Consider the following 25160-nt stretch of genomic DNA (forward strand, 5'->3'; position numbering starts at 1 on the left):
TCATTGGAGTAGAGAGGCAAAAGAAAATTCAATCTGAATCTTAGAGCAGAGGGAAAATCCCAAAGCAATCCTTTGAGGGTGGCATTGATTTGTTGGAGGAGATGTGATACTAATTCTCTGAAAAGAAGAAGGAATATTGCGTATCCGAGAGGCATCTTGTTTTCAGCTTATTAAAGTGATCTTTCTTGGCAAACAAAGACACAGATGCGGCAAACAAACATGAATTTTGAATACTACAATACAATAAAACCGTACGTCAGATCAGATTGATTTTGTCCCAATAAAGACCTCAAAAACTTGCATTGTTCTTCTTCTCATGGTTGTTGGGCGAGCAAACTATGTCACTACTAATTAAATTGACTATACAGAGACGTAATTACACACCGCAGTAACTTTGTGCAGCCTGTGCATTCTGACATAACCCACCGAAGATTACGGGGATGAAATTCATACCTTCGGGGAATGTGGGACTCATTAAGACATTGGATGCGAGATAAGCCTTGCGGAGTGACAGGTAGATCATTGGCGCATTTAATGACCCGAGAGTTTATTGTGAGCGCACGTTCATACCAGAGGTTTGTTCAGCTTGTTCATCTGTGTGTCTGTGTCAGTATTGGGGTCGAGGTGCGTCTCAACTCAGACTTTCTTTCTGCGCTCTGCATCCGCTTGTAAGCCCCGAAGACTGTAATAACACTGCCAGTCTCAAGAGAGCCGATGAGAGGACAAGCTGTGAGAATGGAGTAATTCATGGAGCATATTGTGTGCCATTAGCACAGTATAATTTATTGTACGCCACATACCGTGAATATAATGCGGCTGTAGTGAATCATGCATGCGGGCTCAGCAAGGTGTAAAATGAGCCGACGCTGATTAGAGTTCTGCCTTTGCAAAAACATCATGACACATAGTTATCAGCAGGGCAACAAATAGACATTCCACTGGGTGTGCAATCTGTCGTATGTCTTTTAGGGAGATTAAAAATTATGTAATTGATTTCCCTGCAGCTTAAAAAAAAGAGAAACGGGCAGGGGTGGGGGGGGGGGGGGGTGGTATTGTCGAAGCAATTATTTCTGGAGAGGGTTTAGGGATCACTTCAGTTTGTGGCCTCGCTCAAGTTTCAACGGTTGAATTCACACTGAGGAGTTGCCGCAGATCCTGGATATGCTCAGATTTCTGCCGCTGGCCAGTGGGCTTCTGGAGTAGATAAATGTGTAGTTAAAGGGTGTGTCACTGAGGAGTATCACCCAGTTACTGATTCTTCGTAGAAAGAATCTGTTTATCTGAAAGCTGAGCGACCATATCCGAGAATACTTCAACAAAATTGGGGCAGCTGCCTTGGGATTCAGTACCCACCTTTTCATATTATTTTTAAGGGTCTATACATACTTGGTGATAGCAGAGACAATTGTTTTCACTCAGAGGGCCATGAGAAAGCCTTTCTTAAGGACTTTGAGTAGGAAAACCTGGACTTGGTTTGTTCTTACAACACCTTATGCCCTTTACTTTATTGTGTTTTAACATATCATTTTTGTTTACTATTCGTAATATTGTGGGATTTTATTGCTTCTTTGTAAAGGTGGGAGGTTTCAAGCTGTTATTCTGAACTTATTCCTTGTAGCTGTTTCATCACTTGTATGATCAGTCATATTCTACAAAAGGACAATATTAACCTGAAAAAGCTATCTGTTTGGAAATCGATAGTTTTGAGAAGCGGCTGGCAGAAGCATTAAGGAAGTACAAAAATGTGAATCTCTACCAATGATTACATGATTTGCAATAACAGAAACACATCATCTGAGCAGAAGGTTTTTTTCTCGTGCGCTATTATCATTAAGTGACAGGTCAGAAATTTCAACCTCATGTGACCAACGCAAACCTGTGCACTCTTTTTTTCAACTCATCACAGGAAGCCTGCACTTGGGTTTCTGAAGTATGAATTGTCCAAATTCGAAATTTCATTTTGCTTCTTCTTGCTACTATAATTCAAGTCTTCTTGCGGCGTATGAATCCCTGAAGTTTTTTCTAGTTTGTATCTTTTTGGCCTGATTCATAGTTCATGTCAGTGTTCATGCTCACTTTCTCTCCTCTTGTTTTATGACGTGGTGGGATACAAAGAGTAAAGAGCAGGAGAAATCAAACATTCCTATGCAGCCAAGGCACCAATGAAGTGTCGAGGCAAACTCAGCTGTCTACAGCAGTTCAGAGTATATCTGTCATTTTGGATTAAGGAGTCCTTCAGCATAACTGTTTAATAGACGAAACTCTCAAGTCTCAATCTCAACAACACATGAAGTGGATTTTGTAGTGCCATTTAGCTACTCTCTACTTGAATAACTTTTTTTGTCATTTATTGCTTGAAGAAAAGGTTGCTGCCTCATGATACTGCAAAACATAATTCATTTCAATTCATAAACAATAGTGAAGGAGATGACCAGAGATGCAGGAAAAAGAAAATACCAACAAATGTTGTTTTAATGAGGTTTGACCTGTTGCATAACCCCATTTTAGTTGATTAGATTTGTGAGTTTGTTTAGATTAAATGGGTATGTCACTGAATGTGTAAATCTATTTTAGCATAATTGATTTGGTTGTCTTTATTAACCTTCGTCCTCTTTATTTGATTCCAATCCATTGCGGTATTGAACTGCTTGCATTGTGTTTTAAACATAAATATTTATTTTCTGTGAATGTCTTCACTTAACATGCTTGAGTTGCAGCAGCCAACAACATTCAAGGCCGCTCTCTGCGATGCTGATGATCCACAAAGGAGTACAAGGCCAGGGGCTGAAGTCTGTACTGACATTCGTCACAGCCCGTACTGCTTCCATCATTATTGTGAAGTCTCATGAAGTTCAGCTGCAGAAGCAGGTAGAATATTGAATTGTTTCAGAGTGCAGCAAGAAAAAGACCTTGTTGGAATGATAGAGAACAAGGTCGTGCCTGACAGATCACTGGGTGGCCAGGGAGGGCCGGAGGAAGCAGAAGCATACTAATTTGTTACCACTCAGTAAGTGTGTGAGATCGCAGCGGAGGTAATTTTGGGTGAAGTCGCTCCCCTTTACATGGCCTCTGTTGGAGCTTCTCATCCAATTGGAATTTTCTGTGAAATCTTTTGTACTGTACTCACTTTAAAAAGTTGTAGCATCTCTCATCGTGTCCTTCTCGTGAATAGACCTGTTAAAATGTCAGTCACTGATCAGTGTGTGTTTGTTTTTGATGCAGGTTCACAGAGTTTCTGGAGCCCTTTGAGAGAGTGATTCAACCTGAAGAGCTTTGGCTGTACAAGAATCCTCTGGTTGAGTCAGACCACATCCCCAAGAGGGTTATGTTTGTAAGTATGCCTATTTCTACTTGCAGAGATTTGATTATTTTATTGGAGCAGTTTTATTTCAACTGACCTGAGATACATCATGAACTTAAGACTTTGTCATTTACGTGATACAGAAATATCACCTCATTGTAGGTTGTCATTCACAGAAATACTTTTATTTCATCTGGGATTAGAAGTCTGAATCACGTCCAAATATATGACAAGGGTTTTATTTTTATGTCAGTGGGTGGTTCATACATAAGATGCATTTCTATCTGATGCAGCATGTAAAAAAAATACTTTTCCTGGCCCTCATATTGTAAACACTGAACAAACAAACCTTATGATTCAATTCGATTCGATTCAATTCAACTTTATTTCTATAGCACCAACTATAACACAATCATTTCAAGTTGTTTTTTTTTACAAAGGGAAACCCACAAATCCACATGAGCAAGCATAAGCAGCAGTGGAAAGCCTTGATGAAATATATTTTGATGACCAGACAAAATAATCTTTTCATATACATATGCAGAGACTCTCACATCAATGGCAATATTTGCCATGCAAGGTACTTGCACACCATTGGAAGAAACCTGAGAGCAATCATGGACATCCAGAAGGTTGGATAAAATGGAGAACTCGACGTCAACCAACTGTATTGTTTTTGATGTGTATATTTCCAAAGGCTGAATTATTTTAATAGGTTGGGATGTCTGGGAGAGAACCCTTTCATAAACTGTACTCCCACCTCTGACATAATTTTTTGACCATCACTGACCACTCCAATAATGTGTATGTATGCAAAATGCACTGTATTCTTGTCTACACTTACATTAACCATTTGGAAAATATTCCACTTGCCATGTTTTTTGACTGCATTTGGTTGGTGTTGCACTCAGTAAATTTGTTTGTTTTTTTAATTACATTTTAACAGGTGACCAACTTTCAACAGCATAGCTGATTGCCTCTAATTACAACCACTGTGGTGAAAGAGTGTAATACACCTAGTAGTCAAATGCAATTTTGTTGAAGCTCATGAATTTAAGTTATTTGTTTTTCTTTAATAAACCATTTGAATGAACATGTGACACAAGAAAGTTAGTCATTTTTCATGAAGAAGTTAGCAAATAGCTAAACACAAATGCAAATGCAGAAGATTAATAACTTGCCCGTGTAATGTTGTTTCAAAAAATACTTAATGCTTACTTATTATTTAAAGTATCTGATTAACATTTGATTAAGAAAAAAAGGGAAATAAATAGTTTAATGGAGAAAGGCTTCAATCACCATCCAAGCTGTGGCTTTCTTACTTTGTAAAAACAAAGCTCATACATCAACTCAACATCCATCCATCCATCCATTGGCTACCGCTTTATCCGGGGCCGGGTCGCGGAGGCAGCAGTCCAAGCAGAGTTGCCCAGACTTCCCTCGCCCCAGACACTTCCTCCAGCTCCTCCGGTGGCACCCCAAGGCGTTCCCAGGCCAGCCGAGAGACATAGTCTCTCCAGCATGTCCTGGGTCTGCCCCGAGGCCTCCTACCGGAGGGACATGCCCGGAACACCTCCCTCGGGAGGCGTCCGGGGGGCATCCGATATAGATGCCCGAGCCACCTCAGCTGGCTCCTCTCGATGTGGAGGAGCAGCGGCTCTACTCCGAGCTCCTCCCTGGTGACTGAGCTCCTCACCCTATCTCTAAGGGTGCGCCCAGCCACCCTACGGAGGAAGCTCATTTCAGCCGCTTGTATCCGGGATCTCGTTCTTTCGGTCATGACCCATAGTTCATGACCATAGGTGAGGGTAGGAACGAAGATCGACCGGTAAATCGAGAGCTTCGCTTTTTGGCTCAGCTCCTTCTTCACCACGACGGACCGATACAACGTCCGCATAACTGCAGACGCTGCACCGATCCGCCTGTCGATCTCACGCTCCATCTTTCCCCCACTCGTGAACAAGACCCCAAGATACTTAAACTCCTCCACTTGGGACAAGGGCACTCCACCGACCTGGAGGGGGCAAGCCACCTTTTTCCGGTCGAGAACCATGGCCTCGGATTTAGAGGTGCTGATCCTCATCCCAGCTGCTTCACACTCGGCTGCGAACCGTGTCAGTGCACGCTGGAGATCCAGGCTTGATGGGGCCAACAGAACCACATCATCCGCAAATAGCAGAGATGAGATTCTGTGGTCCCCAAGCCGGACCCCCTCCGGCCCCCGGCTGTGCCTAGAAATTCTGTCCATATATATGATGAACAGAACCGGTGATAAAGGACACCCCTGCCGGAGGCCAACGTGCACAGGGAACAGGTCCGACTTACTGCCGGCAATGCGAACCAGACTCCTGCTCCGGGAATACAAAGACCGATCAAGATCAACTCAACAATAATAAGCCAAACACGATCAGTATCCTACAGATTTTAGGATGGCTTAGCAATATAGTAATTAAATGTGATTCTGAAGTTGTATGTTTTATTTAATATCCAAAGCAGAACTGTAGAAATTCACAGAAAGATGCCTGATGTGTTACCTGCAAAATGTATTGTGTTGTGCCGACATATATATCTCAGATCTCTAATCTTTTATCTCATCACCTCCAGAATGGATAAAGAATCATTCACAGCTTTGGCACTGAGTCATTTTGCTGTGTGTCATCCAGTTTTTCCTCTGATCTCAGAGGATTTGCAGGTGTTGCAGGCTGTTGCACTGTTTTGTCACAGCAATTACCTTTTTTGTGACAAGTGTGACACAAAGTGAAACCTTAAATGCGAGTGGTTATAATAAACACAGGTGTGCACTATAGCTTGTGCTTATGTGTGTGCATGTTTGTGTGTGTGTGTGTGTGTGTGTGTGTGTGTGTGTGTGTGTGTGTGTGTGTGTGTGTGTGTGTGTGTGTGTGTGTGTGTGTGTGTGTGTGTGTGTGTGTGTGTGTGTGTGTGTGTGTGTGTGCGCGCATTTGATTTGGCACAGCATCAGATGTTTGTATCGTGATTGTTTGATCCAAAGTATCAAAATGATCAACTCACTTGCCTGTCCAGGTTTTATTGAGCTCAACTGTATGTGAGCTGTCAGCACTGCAGTGACTGGCCCATACTGTGCCTTTCCACACACATCAATCATGTCATCATGTGGAAAACCAGCTTCGGAGTAGCTGCTGAGCTCTCTCCGTCAGTCATTGCAGCTACTGTTATATTAAGCATGTGTAGTTTGTTTTTTCTTTTGGTTGGAATAAATCCAAGATTTATGCTAAATGATGCACGTTAAAGCTTAATGTATCAGCCTTTAATGATGGTCAGAATTCTTCACACTCAGATAAAAAGCCTTTGAACATTAAATGACGTTCACTCGTACACATTCATTCACATGCACACTGTCTTGTGGAGACGCTGCAGCGTTATCTTACATTCACACAGACTTACATTCATTGATAGATAGTAAATGGACTTCACTTATGTAGCGCTTTTCAACTGCTTGAGCAGCCCCAAAGCGCTTTAGATCATTCATCACATTCAAACATTGATACACGCAATCACACACCAATGGAGGCACTGTCACTCCAATGGGAGCAGTTTTGGGTTCAGTGTCTTTCCCAAAGGCACTTTGGCATGTGGACATGTGAAGACCTGCAACCTTCCGTTTGGGAGATGACCACTCTACCAACTGAACCATGCTGCTATTCATTCACTTTAAATATCCATCCATCCATCCATCCATCCATCCATCCATGCCAACTGTAGGGTTGGCAGTCCATCATGTTGGTAAGACAGGGAAGCGTGTATACACAGATTTGTATAAATACATGCATACACACATCCATCTACACACAAGACAAATCATTTACTAAACCTTCTTCCTTAAAAGCTTGACAGTTTGCATTAACGTTGTTGTGCTTGGCTGATATCCTACTAATTCAAAAAGCTGGAGATAATGCAGCCGGACCCTTTGTTGAGATGCAACAGTCAGACCTCTTTAGTGTCATTGGTGACTCCGAAGGTATAAAGAATCCATCTGGAATCAGATAAGCTATTATGACTCATTGAAACCTTGATTAAAATGCATTCAGAATTTGCTTGAGTACAGCATTAAGGGTCACTCATTGAAGGAAGTGGAGAAAAAGTTTCTATTATGTGGCACAATGATCTCATACTCTTTTGGTCAGTACAATGAAATGAATATAAAATAGTTATGACGGTTCTTACGTCTGCAAAGTTAAAATAACCAGTAAAACAATTAAAGCGCAATTCCACTTGAAACTTTCGCTGAGAACTGTTGTTGTTCAACATGACATTGTTGTCAGTAATATGAATGTGATCTCAAGGTGTGTGAGGGTGAACAACGCATCCACATTGCATTGGCATATTTTCATATACAAAGATGTGCACATGGCTTGTTTTCTATACAGTAACCCACACAGGAATGTATATCTATTGAAACAATTTCGTTCATTCATTGTCAAACCTTGTGGATGCCTTATTGTGTTTCCATGTGTCAGGTCGGTGCGTCTCACCTTGTGTTTCCAATTAACCAATGGCCTTCTCCTTCTGTGTTCTATCGTTGTGTTCCACCTGTGTGCTTCCCTTACTTGTGTATTTAAACCCCTTTCCCTCAGTTGCCTTGGTCGGTTCCGCTCATCAACATGTATTGTCTCTCGTCATCATGTCTTGTCAACTCGTCACTCCTCTCGTCGTCCTCGTGTCTCCCTGTTTTCCCTGGACTGCAATAAACCTGTTTTTTTTTTTTGTTAGTTTTTTTTATGGGACTCTTGGAGCCTGCGCTTGGGTCCATCTGCACACCACCTCTGATCCCTGACACCATGACAATAAAAATCTTCTCAAATGTTTCTTTTCTTATTAGCACCTGCTTCTTCTTCTCTTTTGATGGTGCCAACTTTGGTACAGGACATTGTCAGTATGGGACAAGAAAGTTAGGCTGATAGTGATAGTGCTGTGCTTTCAACTGTACGGCATAAAATCTGGGAAGATGTGAAAATGCCACTCCAACAGGGGACAGATCTGTTTTTTATTATGGTACAACCTCAGAGAGGAAATGAAGACAGTGAGAGGGCACCGACACACAGTGGTGGCTGCAGTAAACACTTTCTTCACTTAAAAAGAAGTATACTTGCGTAAAAAAGGCAATAAAAGCAGTGCTGGCTCAGCTTCTTTATTCAAGCAAAATTAGAAAATAAGGACAGCAGGCTCTAAAATATAATAATAGTCTCAAAGTAAAACGCAAGGCTTCAAAGGACATATTGAGCAGGGTTTTTTTTTAAAGTTCTCTCACCAGAAAATACAACTGTATTATATTGTTCACTTAAAGCCAGATAGTACTTTTACAGCAGGCTTCTTTTTCCTAATCTCTGTCATCACATATATTTTCTCTTTATTTACACCTATGGATTGTCCTGATGAATATGCAACTAATTTGAAGCCGGGTTTCAACAACAACGTTGATGAAAACTAAAAAGAAAATAGTTTTGTTTTGGGTGTCAGTTTACATGACAGTGATGCTTGAAGCCACTGATAACACAAGTTTTTGAAAATGGCTTCCAGAGTGGAACTTTTCAAAAAAGCAGCATGTTCTCCTGGGACTTGGTAGTTTTAGTCACTCATAATAGCAATCCAACTTCATCGTCTGTCAATACAACTGTCAATGTACTAATGCTTACAGCGCAATGTTCTTTGCACTCGTGTGTTTGGTTTCATTACAAACACAACCAACAGCACCCGCTAGTGGCTCTACAGGAAAACTGCATAATTTTATTAGTTTCTATCAGTTCTGACATTCGGAACATCATTTTCAAAAAGTTGGCATGTAAATACAAACTTTTTTTTAAACAAAAATGTGAAAATTATACATTTTCACTTGAAATGTTGTCATGGTTGCGGGCTCTAACTTCATTGACTTCTTTTAACACAAATGTTGCAATGTTTCTCCCAACATCATTTCACTACTTCACAAAACTTACAATGTTTGATTGAACAATAAAAAAATATATGTAAGTCCATAATGAAAATGACATCAAATTACTGTATTATTGAGTCTCTTTCAGATTAAGAAACATAAAATATTATATGTCAATTGAAACTAGACAGTCATTTCTTTTCATTAAATTCACTGCCTCAATAGGAACACATGCACATTGTAGAAGTACTCAGTTACAGTACTTATCCCATGAAGTCCTAAATCCTGCTTCTTTTATCAGGTACAAATAATAAATCCAGTCGATTTATTGCTTCATGTTTCATTTTGTGACTTTAAAGCTTTATCGTCTTGACTGATGAGTGATTCATTCAGGATATAAGAGAAACACATTTTACTTGAAGGGTAGGACACCAGAGGACTACAACGCATTTTACAGCAAGCGGTACTTTTTCACAACATAAAAAATTAAAAGCAACTCAATGTTGTGATGAGAGGATGTTGGATATGAATAGTAAAACACGCATATACAGCAACATTAATAGCAAACCAAGGGAGGAGAATAAAACTAATGACCACATAAGAAGGTGATGCAAATGTTGTGGGGTAATAGAAACCTGCATGGACATAAAGAAGCTTGCTCATCTACTGGTAGCCTTGTGTTTAGTTTAAAGTTAATGTTACTTTGACATGTTGCCAATTATGAGAAAAAAAGAAAAACATTTCATCTGTTATTGACATAACCCAAAAAGTGAAATGCAAGATTGCATAGTATGTGTCTTTGCACTTTGTCCACATTTTAATTCATATAATACAATGAGTAATTATTGTTTCATCTGGTTGAGCTGAAGTTTGATTAGAAAAATAAATAAAGTAAAAGTAAAAACAAATGATCTAAAACAACAAATACCTGAAAAATTGGGATACATTATTACATACTTGGACTTTTGTTAGACCCCATTTCAGCAAATTGTGTGCATTTTTGGCAACACAGGAAATTGCATGAAGAAGCAATAGATGTGGTTTTAGTGATATAGTGGAAATATGATCTCAGCTTTTCCAACATAATGTTTTTGTAAAACAGAAATATATTCTATTGTCTATGAATGATGGAATACTGTCTAATTGAAATGTGAGCTAATAGTGCATGTTTTCAAGGCTACTTTCAATAGCTTCTACTTTCAAACCAAAATCCTCGAGGGTTTAGAGGCTAGGTTTTCATCTGCCAGCATAATTACAATATATCATTAACGTCATATAAAGTAATCCTATCAATAATTCAATTTGTTCAGTTTCAGTTCTTACATGTTTTACTCAACATGTTTCTATGGGACTTCTGTAATTCCTACTATGCTCATGTTTTGTTATAAAGAATGAAAATAATTATAGCTGATTTGATCTTAAATTTAGAGAGTGCCTGTTAGTGCACTTACCAGTCTGATTTCAAGAGGATTTACAAGTTTAACATGCTTGAAGGGGATGGTGAATTATAAAATTTGTGTATAATTGGTAGAGATATCCAGATACGCATGAAGCTGAACTAATGAAGGGCTCTCTGTGGAATTGTAAGCTGTGATATAATAAAGGACTCTTTATCTCTGCTTTTGTTTTTTAACTTTTGCTTAAGGCAGTGTGAATGGCTGAGAAGTGACTCATACATTATGTGGCATAAATAATTACACAGGTGCGCAGGAGGCTCATTTCTCACATCAAGTTCAGGGATACAAATCCTCCCAGCGTCGGCAGGACGTCCCACTTTTCAATAAAAAAGCTCGTTTAGCCTCTTAGTTTCTCTTGTTAAAATTAACTCTGAGTGATGGATCGGTTCGGGTCATTTCCTCAGGCGCACATCTTTTTTACAATTAACCTGCAGAAGGGACCCAGTGGAACAGTGCAGTACATCTTTAATGTCACAGTAATAGCTATACATTTGTAATTTTCTCCATTTCCTCCTAGGCAATATCCTTCCTTACCCCGCTGGCAGTGATATTTGTGGTGAAGATAATTCAGAGGACGGACAAGACAGAAATCAAAGAAGCCTGTTTAGGTACGTGAAGCCATTTCTTTGAAATGTCACAAACATATTGCTGATAGCTGTCCTCATTGAATGGCCTCAGAATGACAGAATATATATGACAGTTTCTGCACAAACATCCCTGCCTGAATTTTTTTTCACTAATATGAAAAAAGTTTTTTTGGGTTTTTTTTTTAACAAAAAATTGTAATATCTTTCATTTTTTCCCTTTCCTGCCCTGAAGCATGGGACAAAAGTACTTTACTGCACTTAACAGCGAAGATGTTTTTTACTCTGCGACCCGATGTGAGACCTCACATGTTAATCTGCCACCAGTATTCAAGATGGTAATGCTATTTGTGCCTTTCTCAGACAGCATCTGAGTATTTCTTATCACACGGATGTATATTTTATTCCCTCTTTGGCATCTCTCCCTCAGGTCACGAGGTCTGTGCAGGCTCTGGCACATCAGACAGCATTAAGGAAGTTTAACAGAAATCCAATTAAAGCGACACAAGGAGATGAATCAGGGAGGAGAGAGAGGCTGGCTCGGTGCATTGGTGCAGCGATTACAGTGGTGCGTGAAACTTAACAGGCCCATTACCGCCTGCAGAGATGCTCTTCTGCAAGTCGAACACAGCATCGCTCGGAAGAACAAAGAGTAAAAAAAGCAAGCCTGTTCTTCTGACAACTTCCTACATAATCGTAGTTATGAGGATGGCTTTGAATCGATGTTACCTCTAGACCTAATGAGAAGGAAATATCACAAAGCAACTCTTCAGATCAGTGCACAGTTAAAAAAAAGCAGTTCATGTTTAACTGTCTGCAGATATTTACTTCCTGTCTCGAGCTGTAATCACAGAAAAGCAGTTTTCCTTATGAGTTGGCTCATTTACAGAGCAAGAGTGAAATCAAATATGCAAACACATTATATGTGATTACGAATCAACGTTGTACCACCATTGAGTCTTCGTTATTCACTGCAATTATGTATATTACGACATCACATTATTACCCTTACGTGTCTTTGGAGTTATATAAAAAAAAAAAAGGATAACACTGTTCCCTTTAACGAACTTCCCAAAACTCCTGCAGCTTAATTGCATGATTATCTATCACTCAGTATATAATGAAGCCGTTTTGCAAGTTTGATTATATTTTCCAAAAGACTGCACTCTGAGAATGGCACCACAATGATTCTATAGTGATTATTCTTTAATTTTGGTTACAAAGCATGCTCAACAGTATTCAGCATCTGAATATGAGATTGTGCATCATGCAGAGGCACAGTTGTTTACCGCATGTAAACGGATTCATTTTCCAGTGAGACACAAGTGGAGTTTGTGGAATATTTGTACTGAGGTGTCAATTATTCAATCCTTTTGACACACACACAACTGAACTATGTAATAATACAAGAAACGGATCATTCAGATTAATTGGTTGCACGCGAGAAGGCCACGTCTTCTACTATTCAGACGATTCAAATAACATCTCACATTGGCCACCAAAGAAGCCACATTAGAGAGCAACTTCAGCAGTGTAAAGACAGTCACCTTATTTCAATATACCTCTAATTTTCTACCATTGTGCTCAAAGTCTGATCATTACTGCAAATGGTTTTTTAAGTAGGTGTGAAAAGTGTAGATCAGAGCCAGAGAGCGCGCTTTCATTTTGCAGAAACACTGGTGCAGGTCACATTATGAGAATAAAGCATATGAACTTCATGTGGGCTGCAAGTGGTTCATCACTACAAGTTCAAAGTGAATTGTTTGACCGGTTATGCTACTTATACTAAGAGGTGATTGAGATACATGGGGCTGACTACCATCTGAGACCACATGTTGTTTCTATCAAGAATGATCATTTTATAATTTTGTCTTCTTTTGCTGTCGAAAAAGTGACAGTTAAATCGTCTTTTTTTTCCCTTCACTTGCTATAACATAGAATTTGGCACAAAACGTAATGTAGGCAGACTGAAATAAAGGTGCATCTGGCCATTTCAGATATAGTCATTAAAGTTTGTTGCTATTCAGGCACAGAAAGTAGATTTCAGATATGTTGTTGCTGCAGGAAAACCTCAGTTATTACTGCGTTTAGCTGACGGGGTAATCAACGTGACCAAAAAAGAAGCTACACTGCAGAAATCATACAAATTAATAATTAAAAGATGCAGCAAAGTGTTACGCTTCTGAAAAAAGCAAGGAAGGCTAACTGTGAGCTTATGTCAATGTATGGCCAGAGCGAGATTTTTTTTTTTAACAAATGCGACTCACATTCAGGTGCAACTTCTATGTTTGAAAAATGCAATAACCTGACTTGGCTGTATGTAAAACCCTATGAATTAAATTTGAACAGCATTATTTGGGGGGAAACCGGTAGCCTTAGCATTCAATCATTGTTTATATGATTCGATCACTGCTTACTTTGTCAACTTCTGCTCCTTCACTATGTACGAGTGTGACTGTCAGCTACTTTGAAGCCTTCACTGTAAATCTGACTCATCCTCATAGAGGTAGGAGTGAAACTGAACGTTTTATCATGTTCAGATTTAGGGAGTAAAAACAAAACAAGCACAGGTAAGACGTAAGTAAAGTACAGATACTTCAAAAATCGGCTACAGTAGTGATGAGCAAATTGTTACCTCCGACCTCTGTGTGTCCCACAAGTGAATGAAGCCCCTCAAAGGTGCTTGAAGAGCCCACAGTTTCTACTTTTTGTGTTTGAACAGATGCTTGATTGTTTGGAGCTAAAATACAAACTGTAAAAACTGGTTAAGATCTGCTTTCAGCTTTCAACAAAAAAAAAAAGAAAAAGAAAAAATCTATTAGTACTTTGACGACCATGGCAAACATCGTAAAGCTTGCCTGGACGCAGGTCTGGGGCAATAGTTTTACATCCTGAGTGCTAAGCTCTGAGATCCGACAGGAGGAAACACACTGCAATTTACAACGTCCCATTTTTAAGCTGGTCAAACAGAACAGGTCTGGTTTTTGGTGCTTTCCTCTCGCCTGCACTGAAACAGCTCAAATTAACAAGCTGTTAAATAACATTGACACTGTGCTTCTCTCGGCAGCTCAGGAAGATTTCACATCTGAGCTCTGGCAACGTGGGGTGAATTCAATTCCACTGCGGACTACTGAGATTAACCTGTGAGGGCAGGAACTCTGGCTAATGATGAGCCCCTGTGGGTTTCTTTATAGCTAATTAAATGAGCATACAGTTACAAAGTGAGACTTACCTGTCAACTAACTCATGTTTCCTCTCACCAACTCTGTGAAAAAGCTCTAATTGCTTCATTGCAGTTGAAGTATCATTTTTTCAGTACTTCATTCAGAAAATCTAAAAGATAATCGCCACTATTAGCTGTATTTCTTTCTTTGACTTCGATGAGTAATATTGAACTTGCATAACTCCATCTAGAGAATAATGTTGCATCAAATTGTGGTTAAAAACAAAGTGTCAAAATAATGTTTTCTAAAACCTCTAAATCCACTCATGGAGCAAGAATCTCTTTTGAATTGTTCATTATGTATATTCACCAACACTATGATGATAGAGAATGTAGCTGCCAATGGTTGCTATGTATGTTGTATGATAAGGTTTGTTTATCACTGTGCAACTCAGTGAAACACTATTTTTCATGTCGGTACACAATAGTTGAAACGTTAAGTTTGTTTAAAATTTAAACATGAACACAAAATATGTTTCTATTAAAGACATTCATGACTTCTGAGCAACTCTCTGGATTTTTAAAGCTTTATGATATCTTAAAAAAATGTATTGGCCAAAAAACACTAGAATTTGTCTGTAAACATTAAAATATAATATCTTCATATAATATTATTGATATATAATATAAGTGACTTTAGCCTAAAATAAGTTCGTAAGAAAGAGGAGCAAAAAGGAAAGAGGAGCATGGAAGAAACTGAGAGCCTGGTTTACAAAGAACTTGCAGAGCATGTCAAACTTCATGGATGCAAAGTTTTGCAAGTTTTATTGCTTGTGTTCGATATGAAGTGATTCGACGGAGCACTGAGGCCCCAGAAACACAAAGTATGGAATACTGCTGAACTGCTCACCATAATGCTCAATAACTTGGATGTTTCTCATGGTTTTCCAGTGATAATTGGCAAATTGTAATGTTCTAAACTGATATGGTGAAGATGGTGAACAGTTAAAAATTACAAGTGTTTGTTTCAGAATGATCCAATGCGAGTGTGGTAGAAAGTCAACTTGTTCAAAGGGCCACTGTGCTTGAAAAGTACTTCACAGAGGTGCTGAAGTGAAGCTCTGACTGTGTGTAAAACCTGCTGAGGAATCACGAGAGCCTGTTTCACACATAAATCCACACAATCCAACCACCTGCCCAGCCAGAAGGGAAATTCTCATGAACTTTACTTGTATATTTTACCAGAACTACTGCTTTAATTAACATTTAATATTGTTCGTTTCAGCAGCTTCAACAATGAGCTGCTGTAAGAGGTTTCATGCATGTGTCTCTCCTTGTCCAGCTGTTTCCCTGGCTCTGGCACTGAATGGAGTCTTCACAAATACAATCAAGTTGATTGTTGGCAGGTATGCTAAACGAACAGAAGCATTTCACACACATTTTTTGCATAGATTTACAAAATTCACCGTTTGCATTTTTTTTGTAAACTCCAGACCAAGACCAGATTATTTTCAGCGTTGTTTCCCAGACGGACAAGTGAATGTAAAAATGCTTTGCACCGGTCAGCCAGAGCTCATCTCAGAGGGACGCAAGAGTTTCCCCAGCAGCCATTCTTCCTGTGAGTATTACGAGCATCGCTGCCTAAACTTATAAAACAATGTCAAAAGATATCTACACTCATACATCACCTCATTAAAACTGCATTTCCACTTCTCAGTCAGTCTGGTCTTGATGCTCTGAGCAACATTTCAACAAGGAGAAAGCCTCTGTTTGTGCTGATTATCTGTGTCAAGGTGTTTCTTCTTTCTATCCCTCTTCAAAGGTGATTATGTACATGTAGCGATGAGTTATCATAAGGTTCCCCAGTCCTCAGGCAGATTCCTTCTTGCTGACTTGGTGCAAGAAGAGAGTAAAATTTGTACCGGCTGTTTCAGTTTTGTCTGACTTCCTGCTGCGTTCAGCTGCCTGGGCCAAGTTGGGATCCCGGACATCTTTTCGACCATATTGCTTTCCAAGCTGTTTTCACTTCAGCAGTGTGCTAAATAATTCACGTTTTCCTGTTGTCCTGCTGATGAATGTTTAGCTGTAAAACACAGAGTATTTGCTCAGGGCCACACAGATGTTGCACAAACCCTCAGCAGAGAATTGTACATCAGGCATGTAAAGGCCGCAAATACGAAGATATATGTTCGGAAACGTCTCACAACTGCCTTTCCACCATTGAACATAAAATGAGAGATGATATTTGGAATTGTTTGGTTTTTTTTCCATATATGCTTGTGTGTCAGTATGTTTCAGTGCAGTTCACACCAGTATTACAGTGAAATCAAATATTTCTTATATTATAAAGAGTTGGCCTTAAAAAAAAAAAGAAAAAAAAACTTTCAGTAAGCTGTGACAATGGCTGATATTTGTATTTTCAGTTTTTTATTCCCCCTTTTGTTTGAGCCCTTTTGCTGGGTACACATACGCGAGGCCATTGTGTGGAATTCTCCAGCAACGTGTAATGAACTGAAGCTTTTACCTAACATATGTTAAAAAGGGGGAAGAATGTATTTCAGTGAAACAACTGATGCATCTCACTGTTTTAATTGTAGTTTGTTTTGGTTTTCTTTGCCCTAACTGAACGATGAAGAAAAAGACGGCAGGGAAAGATAAAAGTTAATTTACATACAATGAATGATGACAGACTGAGAATTAAACTGACTGCTGAAGGCATTTGTATCCAAGGTATGAGCATAATGCGGCATGCATTTCACCGCAGATAGAGGTGGTCCTGACAGATGAAAGGTGTGTGTCTGTGTGAAGTTCTTTGAAAATCTGCTTAATTGGCATCTCGTTTTGACCGACTCTGCAACAAACTCCAAATAACAGAAACATGCTAAGATACTTTGATGATAGATGAGCTTTGACAGCAAAAATTCTTACCAATATTCATCATGACTGTAATTTCACGGTCTGGTCTGTTATGAAATTAAAGGTTAAGATGAACAGATTCAAACACACCTGCATCAGGAAAGGAAGAAATGCTTTGAAGTGCTGGTAGAGTCATATTAGAAGTGCAAAAGAGGCACATTGGCCTGTAATTCAGTGCAGAACTGTGTATGGATTACATTCTTCTATGCGACAGCTCTAATAGCCTTATGTTGCACTGCGAGTAAGAAAGTGATTGAGAGAACAGTGCGAGCGGGACACAGGGAGCACCCATATGCCAGCACATTCTGAGAAGCAGAAGAAATCCAATTTCCTGTCTGTGTCCCTTTCCGCCAGACAGTGCTTGTTGGACCACGCATAAGTTACAAAGCTTTTACCCAGACAAACGTGGCAAGGGACAGAGGACCAGGGTCTGCAGAGTGATGTAGCCTTATTTAAAGTGGCATCTGGACGTGATACAGCAATACTTCTGGCAAGTGTGAGGCCCAAGACACAAACTGTTTTCACAAGCCCCACATTTGGGCAGATAAAAGCTTCACGAGATGCTGCCTGGTAAGATATAACCCAAATTGATCCATCACAATCGGCCAGGAAAAATATATAAATGCAGTTATAAATATACTCCAGACGTCACTGTTTGATGGCTTCTTTTTTAAAGCACACAGACTATTATGGCTGCATTCAGAGTTTTTAAGGCTGCTCACATGCTCTGTGATTAGTTTTGTTTTCAACACCTTGCAGCAAAGCGAGAGGAAAAACAGAAATTGGAGAAGGCAGGTCCCAGAAAGGGGAAAACAAACAGATAAATACAAACTCCCCCGGAAGCCTTTGCACCAATATACGCAGCGGTAAAGCAAATAAGCAAACCCTGAAGCTTCTACTGTAATTGTCTGCATCTTATTCATATGCATCTCACTACCTCCACCTCCCCTGGTGCAAATTAAAGCCATCAGATATGACCAATTAATGTACATAAAAAAATCATCTGGCATTTTAACGTCCACATTCTGTTCTATGGATAAATTAATCCTTTGAGACAGAGCAAGTCAAACTTAGCATCTTTCCACTTCTTTAAACGTATGCACAGCTACGTTTATTTTCTCGCCGTGGTTTGCTGTAGCCACAATACAAGTATGACATCTAAAGAGGATTGCAGTTCTGTAAAGAGGCAGAATTAGGTTGACTTAGGAGGGGAACAGCAATTATACAGTGCTAATAAGGAGTTTCTGTTGAGATTTTGTATGTTAATGGTTAAGCCAGCCTTAACTCCCAAGTGGGTACTTAATATGCATTGCTTCAGGTGAGAAACAAGAGTAAGGTCTCAACGGTCCCTGCAAAGGTCAAAGGATCAAAATAGGAGGAAGAAGACAGAACAGAGTGGGGATGGTTTGCTGAGGTCTAATGATACGCAATCTACAGTTTCTCTGTTCTCAACTGAGGTATTGACAGAAAATGATGGAGGATGACTTACAATTACAAATTAAGAATAACATTTTCGAAGACTTGAAATTCAAAATATATATATGTATCTACAAATGCTCAGAAGACCATGGGCGGCTTTACAAAGATAGACTTACTAGGATTACTAATCATTAGTAAATAAGTTGCTAAAATGCAGTTTCATCAGATGGCAAATCAGAATTATTTCCAGAGAGTATTGGGAAAGGACACACAATATTAAAGATGCCTGATATTGAGTGTAAACACTGTGTTAATCAGTTTAGATGGATTCTTGCAGAAAAATAGTTTCACAGAAAGCCTGAGAGACTGAAAGTTTTCACAACAACAATGTCTATTTTCTCCCCTCAAGTGACCTTGATCAACAACAGCTGTCAATAGCAGAAAATTCTGCCAACAACAGCATTGGTCCCAACATCAACAGTATCAAAGAGAAGCAAGAACTGTTTTTTATCAAACCAGCAACTGGTTTTATCAAACAGACTCGCTCAACGTTCTTGATGGAAATCCAGAGGATCACTGAAGATTCATACTAAAAATTATGGTTTAACCAAGACAAGATACATTCTATTAAAAACTGGAATCGTGGTGAGAATAATGCCCTTTTAATAATATTCTTCATATCTCCTCGACCTATCGCAGCCACTTCCTCGAACATCTTGAGATGAACACATTAAGTACCAGGCGAGAATTGGGTTTTCAGAGTGAGCACATATGTTCGTCATATTCTCAGACACTAATAAAGAATCAAAGGACCTTCTCTTTCAATTGCTTCTTCAAAGCCGCTCATGCTGTGAAATGTGAGCCACTCAGTGTTAGCGGCTTGCTGGATTTAGTAAAGTTGTTCTTGCTTCCTCTGTCTGACAGACTGTTAAATCTTCATTCCAGGTTTGGAATTAATTGCATATTGATGTTGAAATTTCTTACTATGGATTCCTAGTTCATGTTTTTAAAAAATAAATCCTGTTTCAGTAAACCACCACCTCCATTTTTTTTTTTTTTTATGGAATTATCAGAAATGGACATTCTTCTTTCGAACACTCTGAACAACCTGTGTTTGTTTGATGAATCCTGCTGCACTCAATACTCTCATTAGGCGTCTTTGTTTTGTCTCAGGGGAATTCGTTTTAAAGGCTTTTGAAATGCATGAAGCAAATTCATTACCACAATGTTTTCCTATCTTATGGCCTCCTTTCTCTGTCCCCTGGCCTTTTGGGAATTGCTCCCTCTTCACAAGTCAATTCTTCAGCGATTATTAACTACACCTCATATTCACTGTGTTTCCCATCCTCAGTTAATTGTAGTAATTTTACATGTAGAAACGCGTGAGTGCTTTTCTTGTGTGTCGCTATGCATGCACTTGACAGACACTTGCAGTCCCTGCTCATGTATTATGTATGCTGCCAAAGCATTTCTATTAGTGTAATCCTCAAGATGTTGACTCAATGTGTCTGCAAACATGCTGTTTGTGTGTAGTGGAGGAATAAAATATTCAAGTCTTCCTGCTTCAGTTCAGTAAACCATTTTCTTTATTCTTTTGAAATTCAATTCAAGCTTTGTGTGGCTTAATTAGTTGGCAAGGTTTAATCCCTTCATATCTGTGCTTTCAATCAGATAAATGTAAAACAGCTCAGTGAATGTTGTTCCCATTTACTGTCTTCATCCTCTTTCAAGTCTACAGTGTCAAAACTCATCCAGACTATCAAAAACATACACACAAGTGCAAATAGACATCCTTTTTTTAATGTCGGGTAAATCCGAAAGTCAAGGGGACACTTTTTCACTTTTTGTTTTTATTCCCTTTTTAATTCTTGAATGCCTCATACATATTTTATTGAAATGTGTTTTCCTAACTGAATTCATTGTTGATGTAGTGGGGATGAATTAAAGTAATAAGCTTCTAAGCTTGTATAGTTACACCAGTTTCAGACTGTATATGAAGACACAATAAACGTATGCTTTTTATTGTTCCGTGATGGTCCCAAGAGCTGTTAATGATATAATGTGAAATATATCAACAAGTCTGATATTAAATGAAAACGGAAAATAATTGCGCTGTCTGATGAAGCTGGGAATGTTTCAAAAATTCAAAGATTGAGTATTGAACTGATGCAGTCGGTTTTGTCGGGCGTGACCTTCCAAACTGTTTTCATTTATTCATCCACATTGTGAATGTGGATGAATAAATGTGTTCACTCTCTGAGGAGTGTGATCTGTCCAGAGTTTTTCCCTGCCTCTCTCACACAGCTTGTCTGGATAAGTTCCAGCTCCTGTCAGTATGGATGAATAATGATAATGGGCAATAAGAGTTTACTGGATCCCTGCTGCTGCTGCTGCTGCTGCTGCTGCTGATGTCCTCACAGATAAATAAACATGTTGGTGTTGGTGTTTATATTTACAGCAGGATTACTATTGCAACAACACATTGCCAGTAAGGCAAAACTAACCTGTCTTATGATGGTCTAATCCCACCACACGTTCCCTATTCTTGGCTAAACAATCCAACGCTTGGTGAATTCTGCTTCATAGTGATAGGAAGAGTTGACATTGAGGGATCAATAAGCGACGCCGCTATGAACACTTTGCTGCCACAAGCCAGTTATCCATGTGGTGACTTTTCTGACAACCACTGCTTAAAACCAAAAATGTGAGAAGGATCGTGAGGCCCAGTTTTAACAATCTGTATCCATACTTGAAAAATCAAGATCAAGCGAGCTTTTGCCCTTCTGCTCTAAATGTCAAAACCAACACCAAGTATCACAATTGCTGTATGTTAACAATTTAAGAAGATCCAAAAATCAAAGCAAGGTAAATATGCAGAATTTAATTTATAATGCCTCAATAATTAATGAAACTACAAATGAGCAGTTTCATGTAAATATCACAATACTACACATTCTGCTATAATGGGTTTGGTTTTGCAGAAACTTTGAAAATAAGTCCTGAAAACATGAGATTTTGTCTTGAAACTGTACGATGTTGAAAGTTGAAATGTTCAGTTAGCACACTGCATCTTTATCTCATGGATAATTTAGTTCTGTCCCTTCAAATGAGTAGTGTAATTGTCATGGCTGAGCTAAAGGCCATTAAAATGAATGGTGGTAGCCACTGTGTGATTGAAAATGTGGAGAGGTCATCAGGAAGTGAGATGGATGGGCACAGAGGGATGCTGGGGCCGAGGGTCTTGGATGGCTTGTTCATAACCTCAGAACAGAAGGACGAGTCTGACTTGAGCAGCCAAATCACATTAAAGGCTGTCTGCATAGTCTGTGTGGTACAATTTGTAAGTAATGGTGACTATATTGGGGTTTATTTTTTACCACAAAGTACCAGATGACATATGATAGGATTCAAATTTCCCTGCGTCCATATTATCAACTTAATTCTTGTGGCCTTTGATAAATTCAGTTACTTTTGTATTTAGTGCCAGTTAACTCTCAGGCTAATTTCCTGCTGACGTGTAATTGGTTTAAAAAACGTCTCCTGTTGCTTCACTTTGTCCACTTCAATTTGCAGTGCTTTATTTTGAGGCCACCAGTGGGGCTCTGAGATATGCAGAGGTTAACAATGTGTTTTTGGGGTCTGCTATGTGTGCAACGCTTTGGAGAACCTCTGCAGTCTGCTGTATTTTCACCCAAAGCAACAAATAATCAGACATATTTGTATCTGACCTCCTGGAAGCATATGTCGCTCGCCTTGACAAGGTCCACACAATTTGGAAATAGCTCACTTCTCAAATCAATGCCCCCTTGTTGCACATATTTGACCTACATCAGCTCAACTTGATGGCTAGCTGGCAGAGTATTATGAAAGCTTTTAGTTCTGTGAAAAAATCAAACAGGATTTAATTAAGAATTCAAAGTACAAATGCAGTAGAATAAGAGTACATCCTGAGCTCTAGATATGGATGTAAGATTATGAGGATTAAAAAACACAAGTGTCCGCCTAAACCAGGAATTTAATAAATTTTTCAAAATGGCACCAAGGGGGACGTTGTAATATTTTAATTCACATATGAGTTAAACAGCAGGACAGGCACTGAGACAGCTGGACTTTCTGTGTCTGCCTCGTTTTCCCACCATCCTTCCTCTCTACAGGCAGCACACGTGTCCTTGCATCCTTAGTGGTCCAGTTTGTGGGTTGAGTGACAAATGGGCAGCTGATAGGTACTGATGGGTGCTCTCTGGCCTGCTGTAGCTTAGATAGTAGCCTTGTCTTTGCATAGCCTCATATGGCTCGATGGCAAATCCTTTAACTCAGACAATTATACCAAAGTTGCTTCTCCTATTCTGACTGTGATCAGCTTAGGCTTTGGGAAGAAAGTGCTGGTGGGGTGTATATTTTTGGGTTTTTTTTATCACACCTGCAGGAAAGCCAGCTGCACATAACAATTCTCATGCAGGGAGTGAGTTCTATGTTTGAAATGATCATTGCATCAGTTTGGGGGGGGTAAGGCAGCTTTTACATAGTAAATGACTCATTTGGAATCTAATTCTGTGTTGTGGAATGTACACTGATGTCACACTACTCTATTTGCAATAATATACAGTACACATTGTTAAATCTCTCCGTGTGTGGGTTGTGCTCAGTATAGCTTTTTTGAATGTAGTTGTCTCCCTGCTTTAGCCTGCTCTCGGGCACCCGCAGCCGTGATTTGGCAGCACGGTTTTCGCCTTACAGAAGTCAGTTTCTTCCTTCTGTGAGATTATTTGCAAGTGTGTGGTAGTGGACAAGCTGCAAAAGTCACATCAGCTTCCTTCATTAAAGTTTCTCTAATACATTTCTTGTCACACCTACACAAACATGCACACACATACATACATATGTTCATTGCGCAGTGAGTAACCTATACTCTAAAACATGTTCTCAAAATTAATTATCTGCATCATGGGGACTTGTTGTTTACCCATCAGAAAAAAGACTGACATGTTGTAAATATACATGAATTCTGTTGGAAAACAATGTGTTTTTGAAGATAATGGAGTTAAAAACACGATAGTTTAATGGCTTCTCTTTGCAACAAACATGAGCTGACATTATATATCTATGTTTTTGCTTTGTTTTTGTCAATTTGATTGAATTCTTCCAGATCAAGTGGTCAGATTCTTCTGCTTACATGAAACCAAATAAAGTGATGACGTCAGTGTGTGGATTCCTATGCAATAAAAATGCATTTGTCTGTGTTATCACCTCATTTTCCTTTGATACTAAACCACCTGTCCTGTTCAGAATGGGATTTATTTTGAAATGGAACCTATCTGTTGAGAATCTATTTATAGACATTTTGACATGAAGTGTCATTTGTTTTATTTCAAAACAACTATCGTTCTGAATTCACTACATTGGCTAGTTATGGGGACATTAATCAATCAGTGTAATAGTCGCCTGAGAGAGCGTTTTGGATCTTTTATATAATGACAATACATACTTAGGGGTTTAAAACAAATGCTGTCATTCTTTACTCTAACATGGAATCCATCCATCCATCCATCCATCCATCCATCCATCCATTCCAAGTCATCTAGCCACTCTAACCAATGCACCACTGTGCATTTAAATGTAGCAGTTTTTAAATGTGTATTTATAGTTTACGCACATCATAGTAACTACAAATTGCCAATTTCATGTCTATGTTTTGTGTTGTATGCATTGGAATAGAGACCATCCCATTCTAGAAAATTCTTGATGTGTGCTAATTTATCACTATTATATGTATGTATATTTCCAAGATGATGACTTTTGCTGGTTTACATGAATAATTCACAGCAGAGATGACAGTCTATAAAGTGAATGCAGAATTTTATGTCCATGCTTCTCTTCTCTGTCCTTTATTTGCAATAGTTGCATTCTCCGGGCTTGGTTTTACATCTTTCTACCTGGCGGGAAAGCTGCAGTGTTTCACGGATCAAGGTCGAGGGCGTAGCTGGCGCCTCTGTGCCATGGTGCTGCCTCTTTACAGTGCCATGATGATTGCGTTGTCCCGCACCTGCGACTACAAGCACCACTGGCAAGGTCTGCCGAAATCTTCACATTTCTGATTGTGGATTAATTGTAATAATCAAAACCTATTATCAAACAAAAACGGTCCCATCTTGACTTGCTTGATCATTATATGTGCTTCTGTCGGCTGGTAAAGAACTTGATGTTGGTTTGTATATTTCAATAAAACTTGGCTTGGGCTACTTGTGCAATTATGACACATACAAATTATAAAGGGACTGTGAATGAATAGCTACACAATAATACAAAATGCTTTAACCATCAGTATGAGTGACATGTTAAAGCGCCAACACCTGTTAGGCAAACAGCTTGCTTATTTATCCAACAGGCTGCTTTCTTTTCAGTTAGAACATAA

The 25160-nt window shown here is 39.2% G+C and overlaps 1 protein-coding gene across 1 annotated transcript in view; it reads left to right on the forward strand.

Moving 5' to 3' along the window:
- The window catches only part of plpp4 (phospholipid phosphatase 4), a gene marked incomplete at both ends in the record, with an annotated part of 59290 nt that overhangs the window by 32735 nt on the left and 1395 nt on the right, over window positions 1–25160 (forward strand). The window contains 5 exons of the mRNA XM_080507839.1: window positions 3223–3331; window positions 11184–11274; window positions 15756–15819; window positions 15907–16031; window positions 24647–24817. Coding sequence (XP_080363965.1) covers window positions 3223–3331; window positions 11184–11274; window positions 15756–15819; window positions 15907–16031; window positions 24647–24817 — 560 coding nt within the window. The remainder of the gene's footprint in view (window positions 1–3222; window positions 3332–11183; window positions 11275–15755; window positions 15820–15906; window positions 16032–24646; window positions 24818–25160) is intronic.

Source organism: Blennius ocellaris (assembly GCF_963422515.1).
Source record: "Blennius ocellaris genome assembly, chromosome: 13".
NCBI lineage: Eukaryota > Metazoa > Chordata > Actinopteri > Blenniiformes > Blenniidae > Blennius > Blennius ocellaris.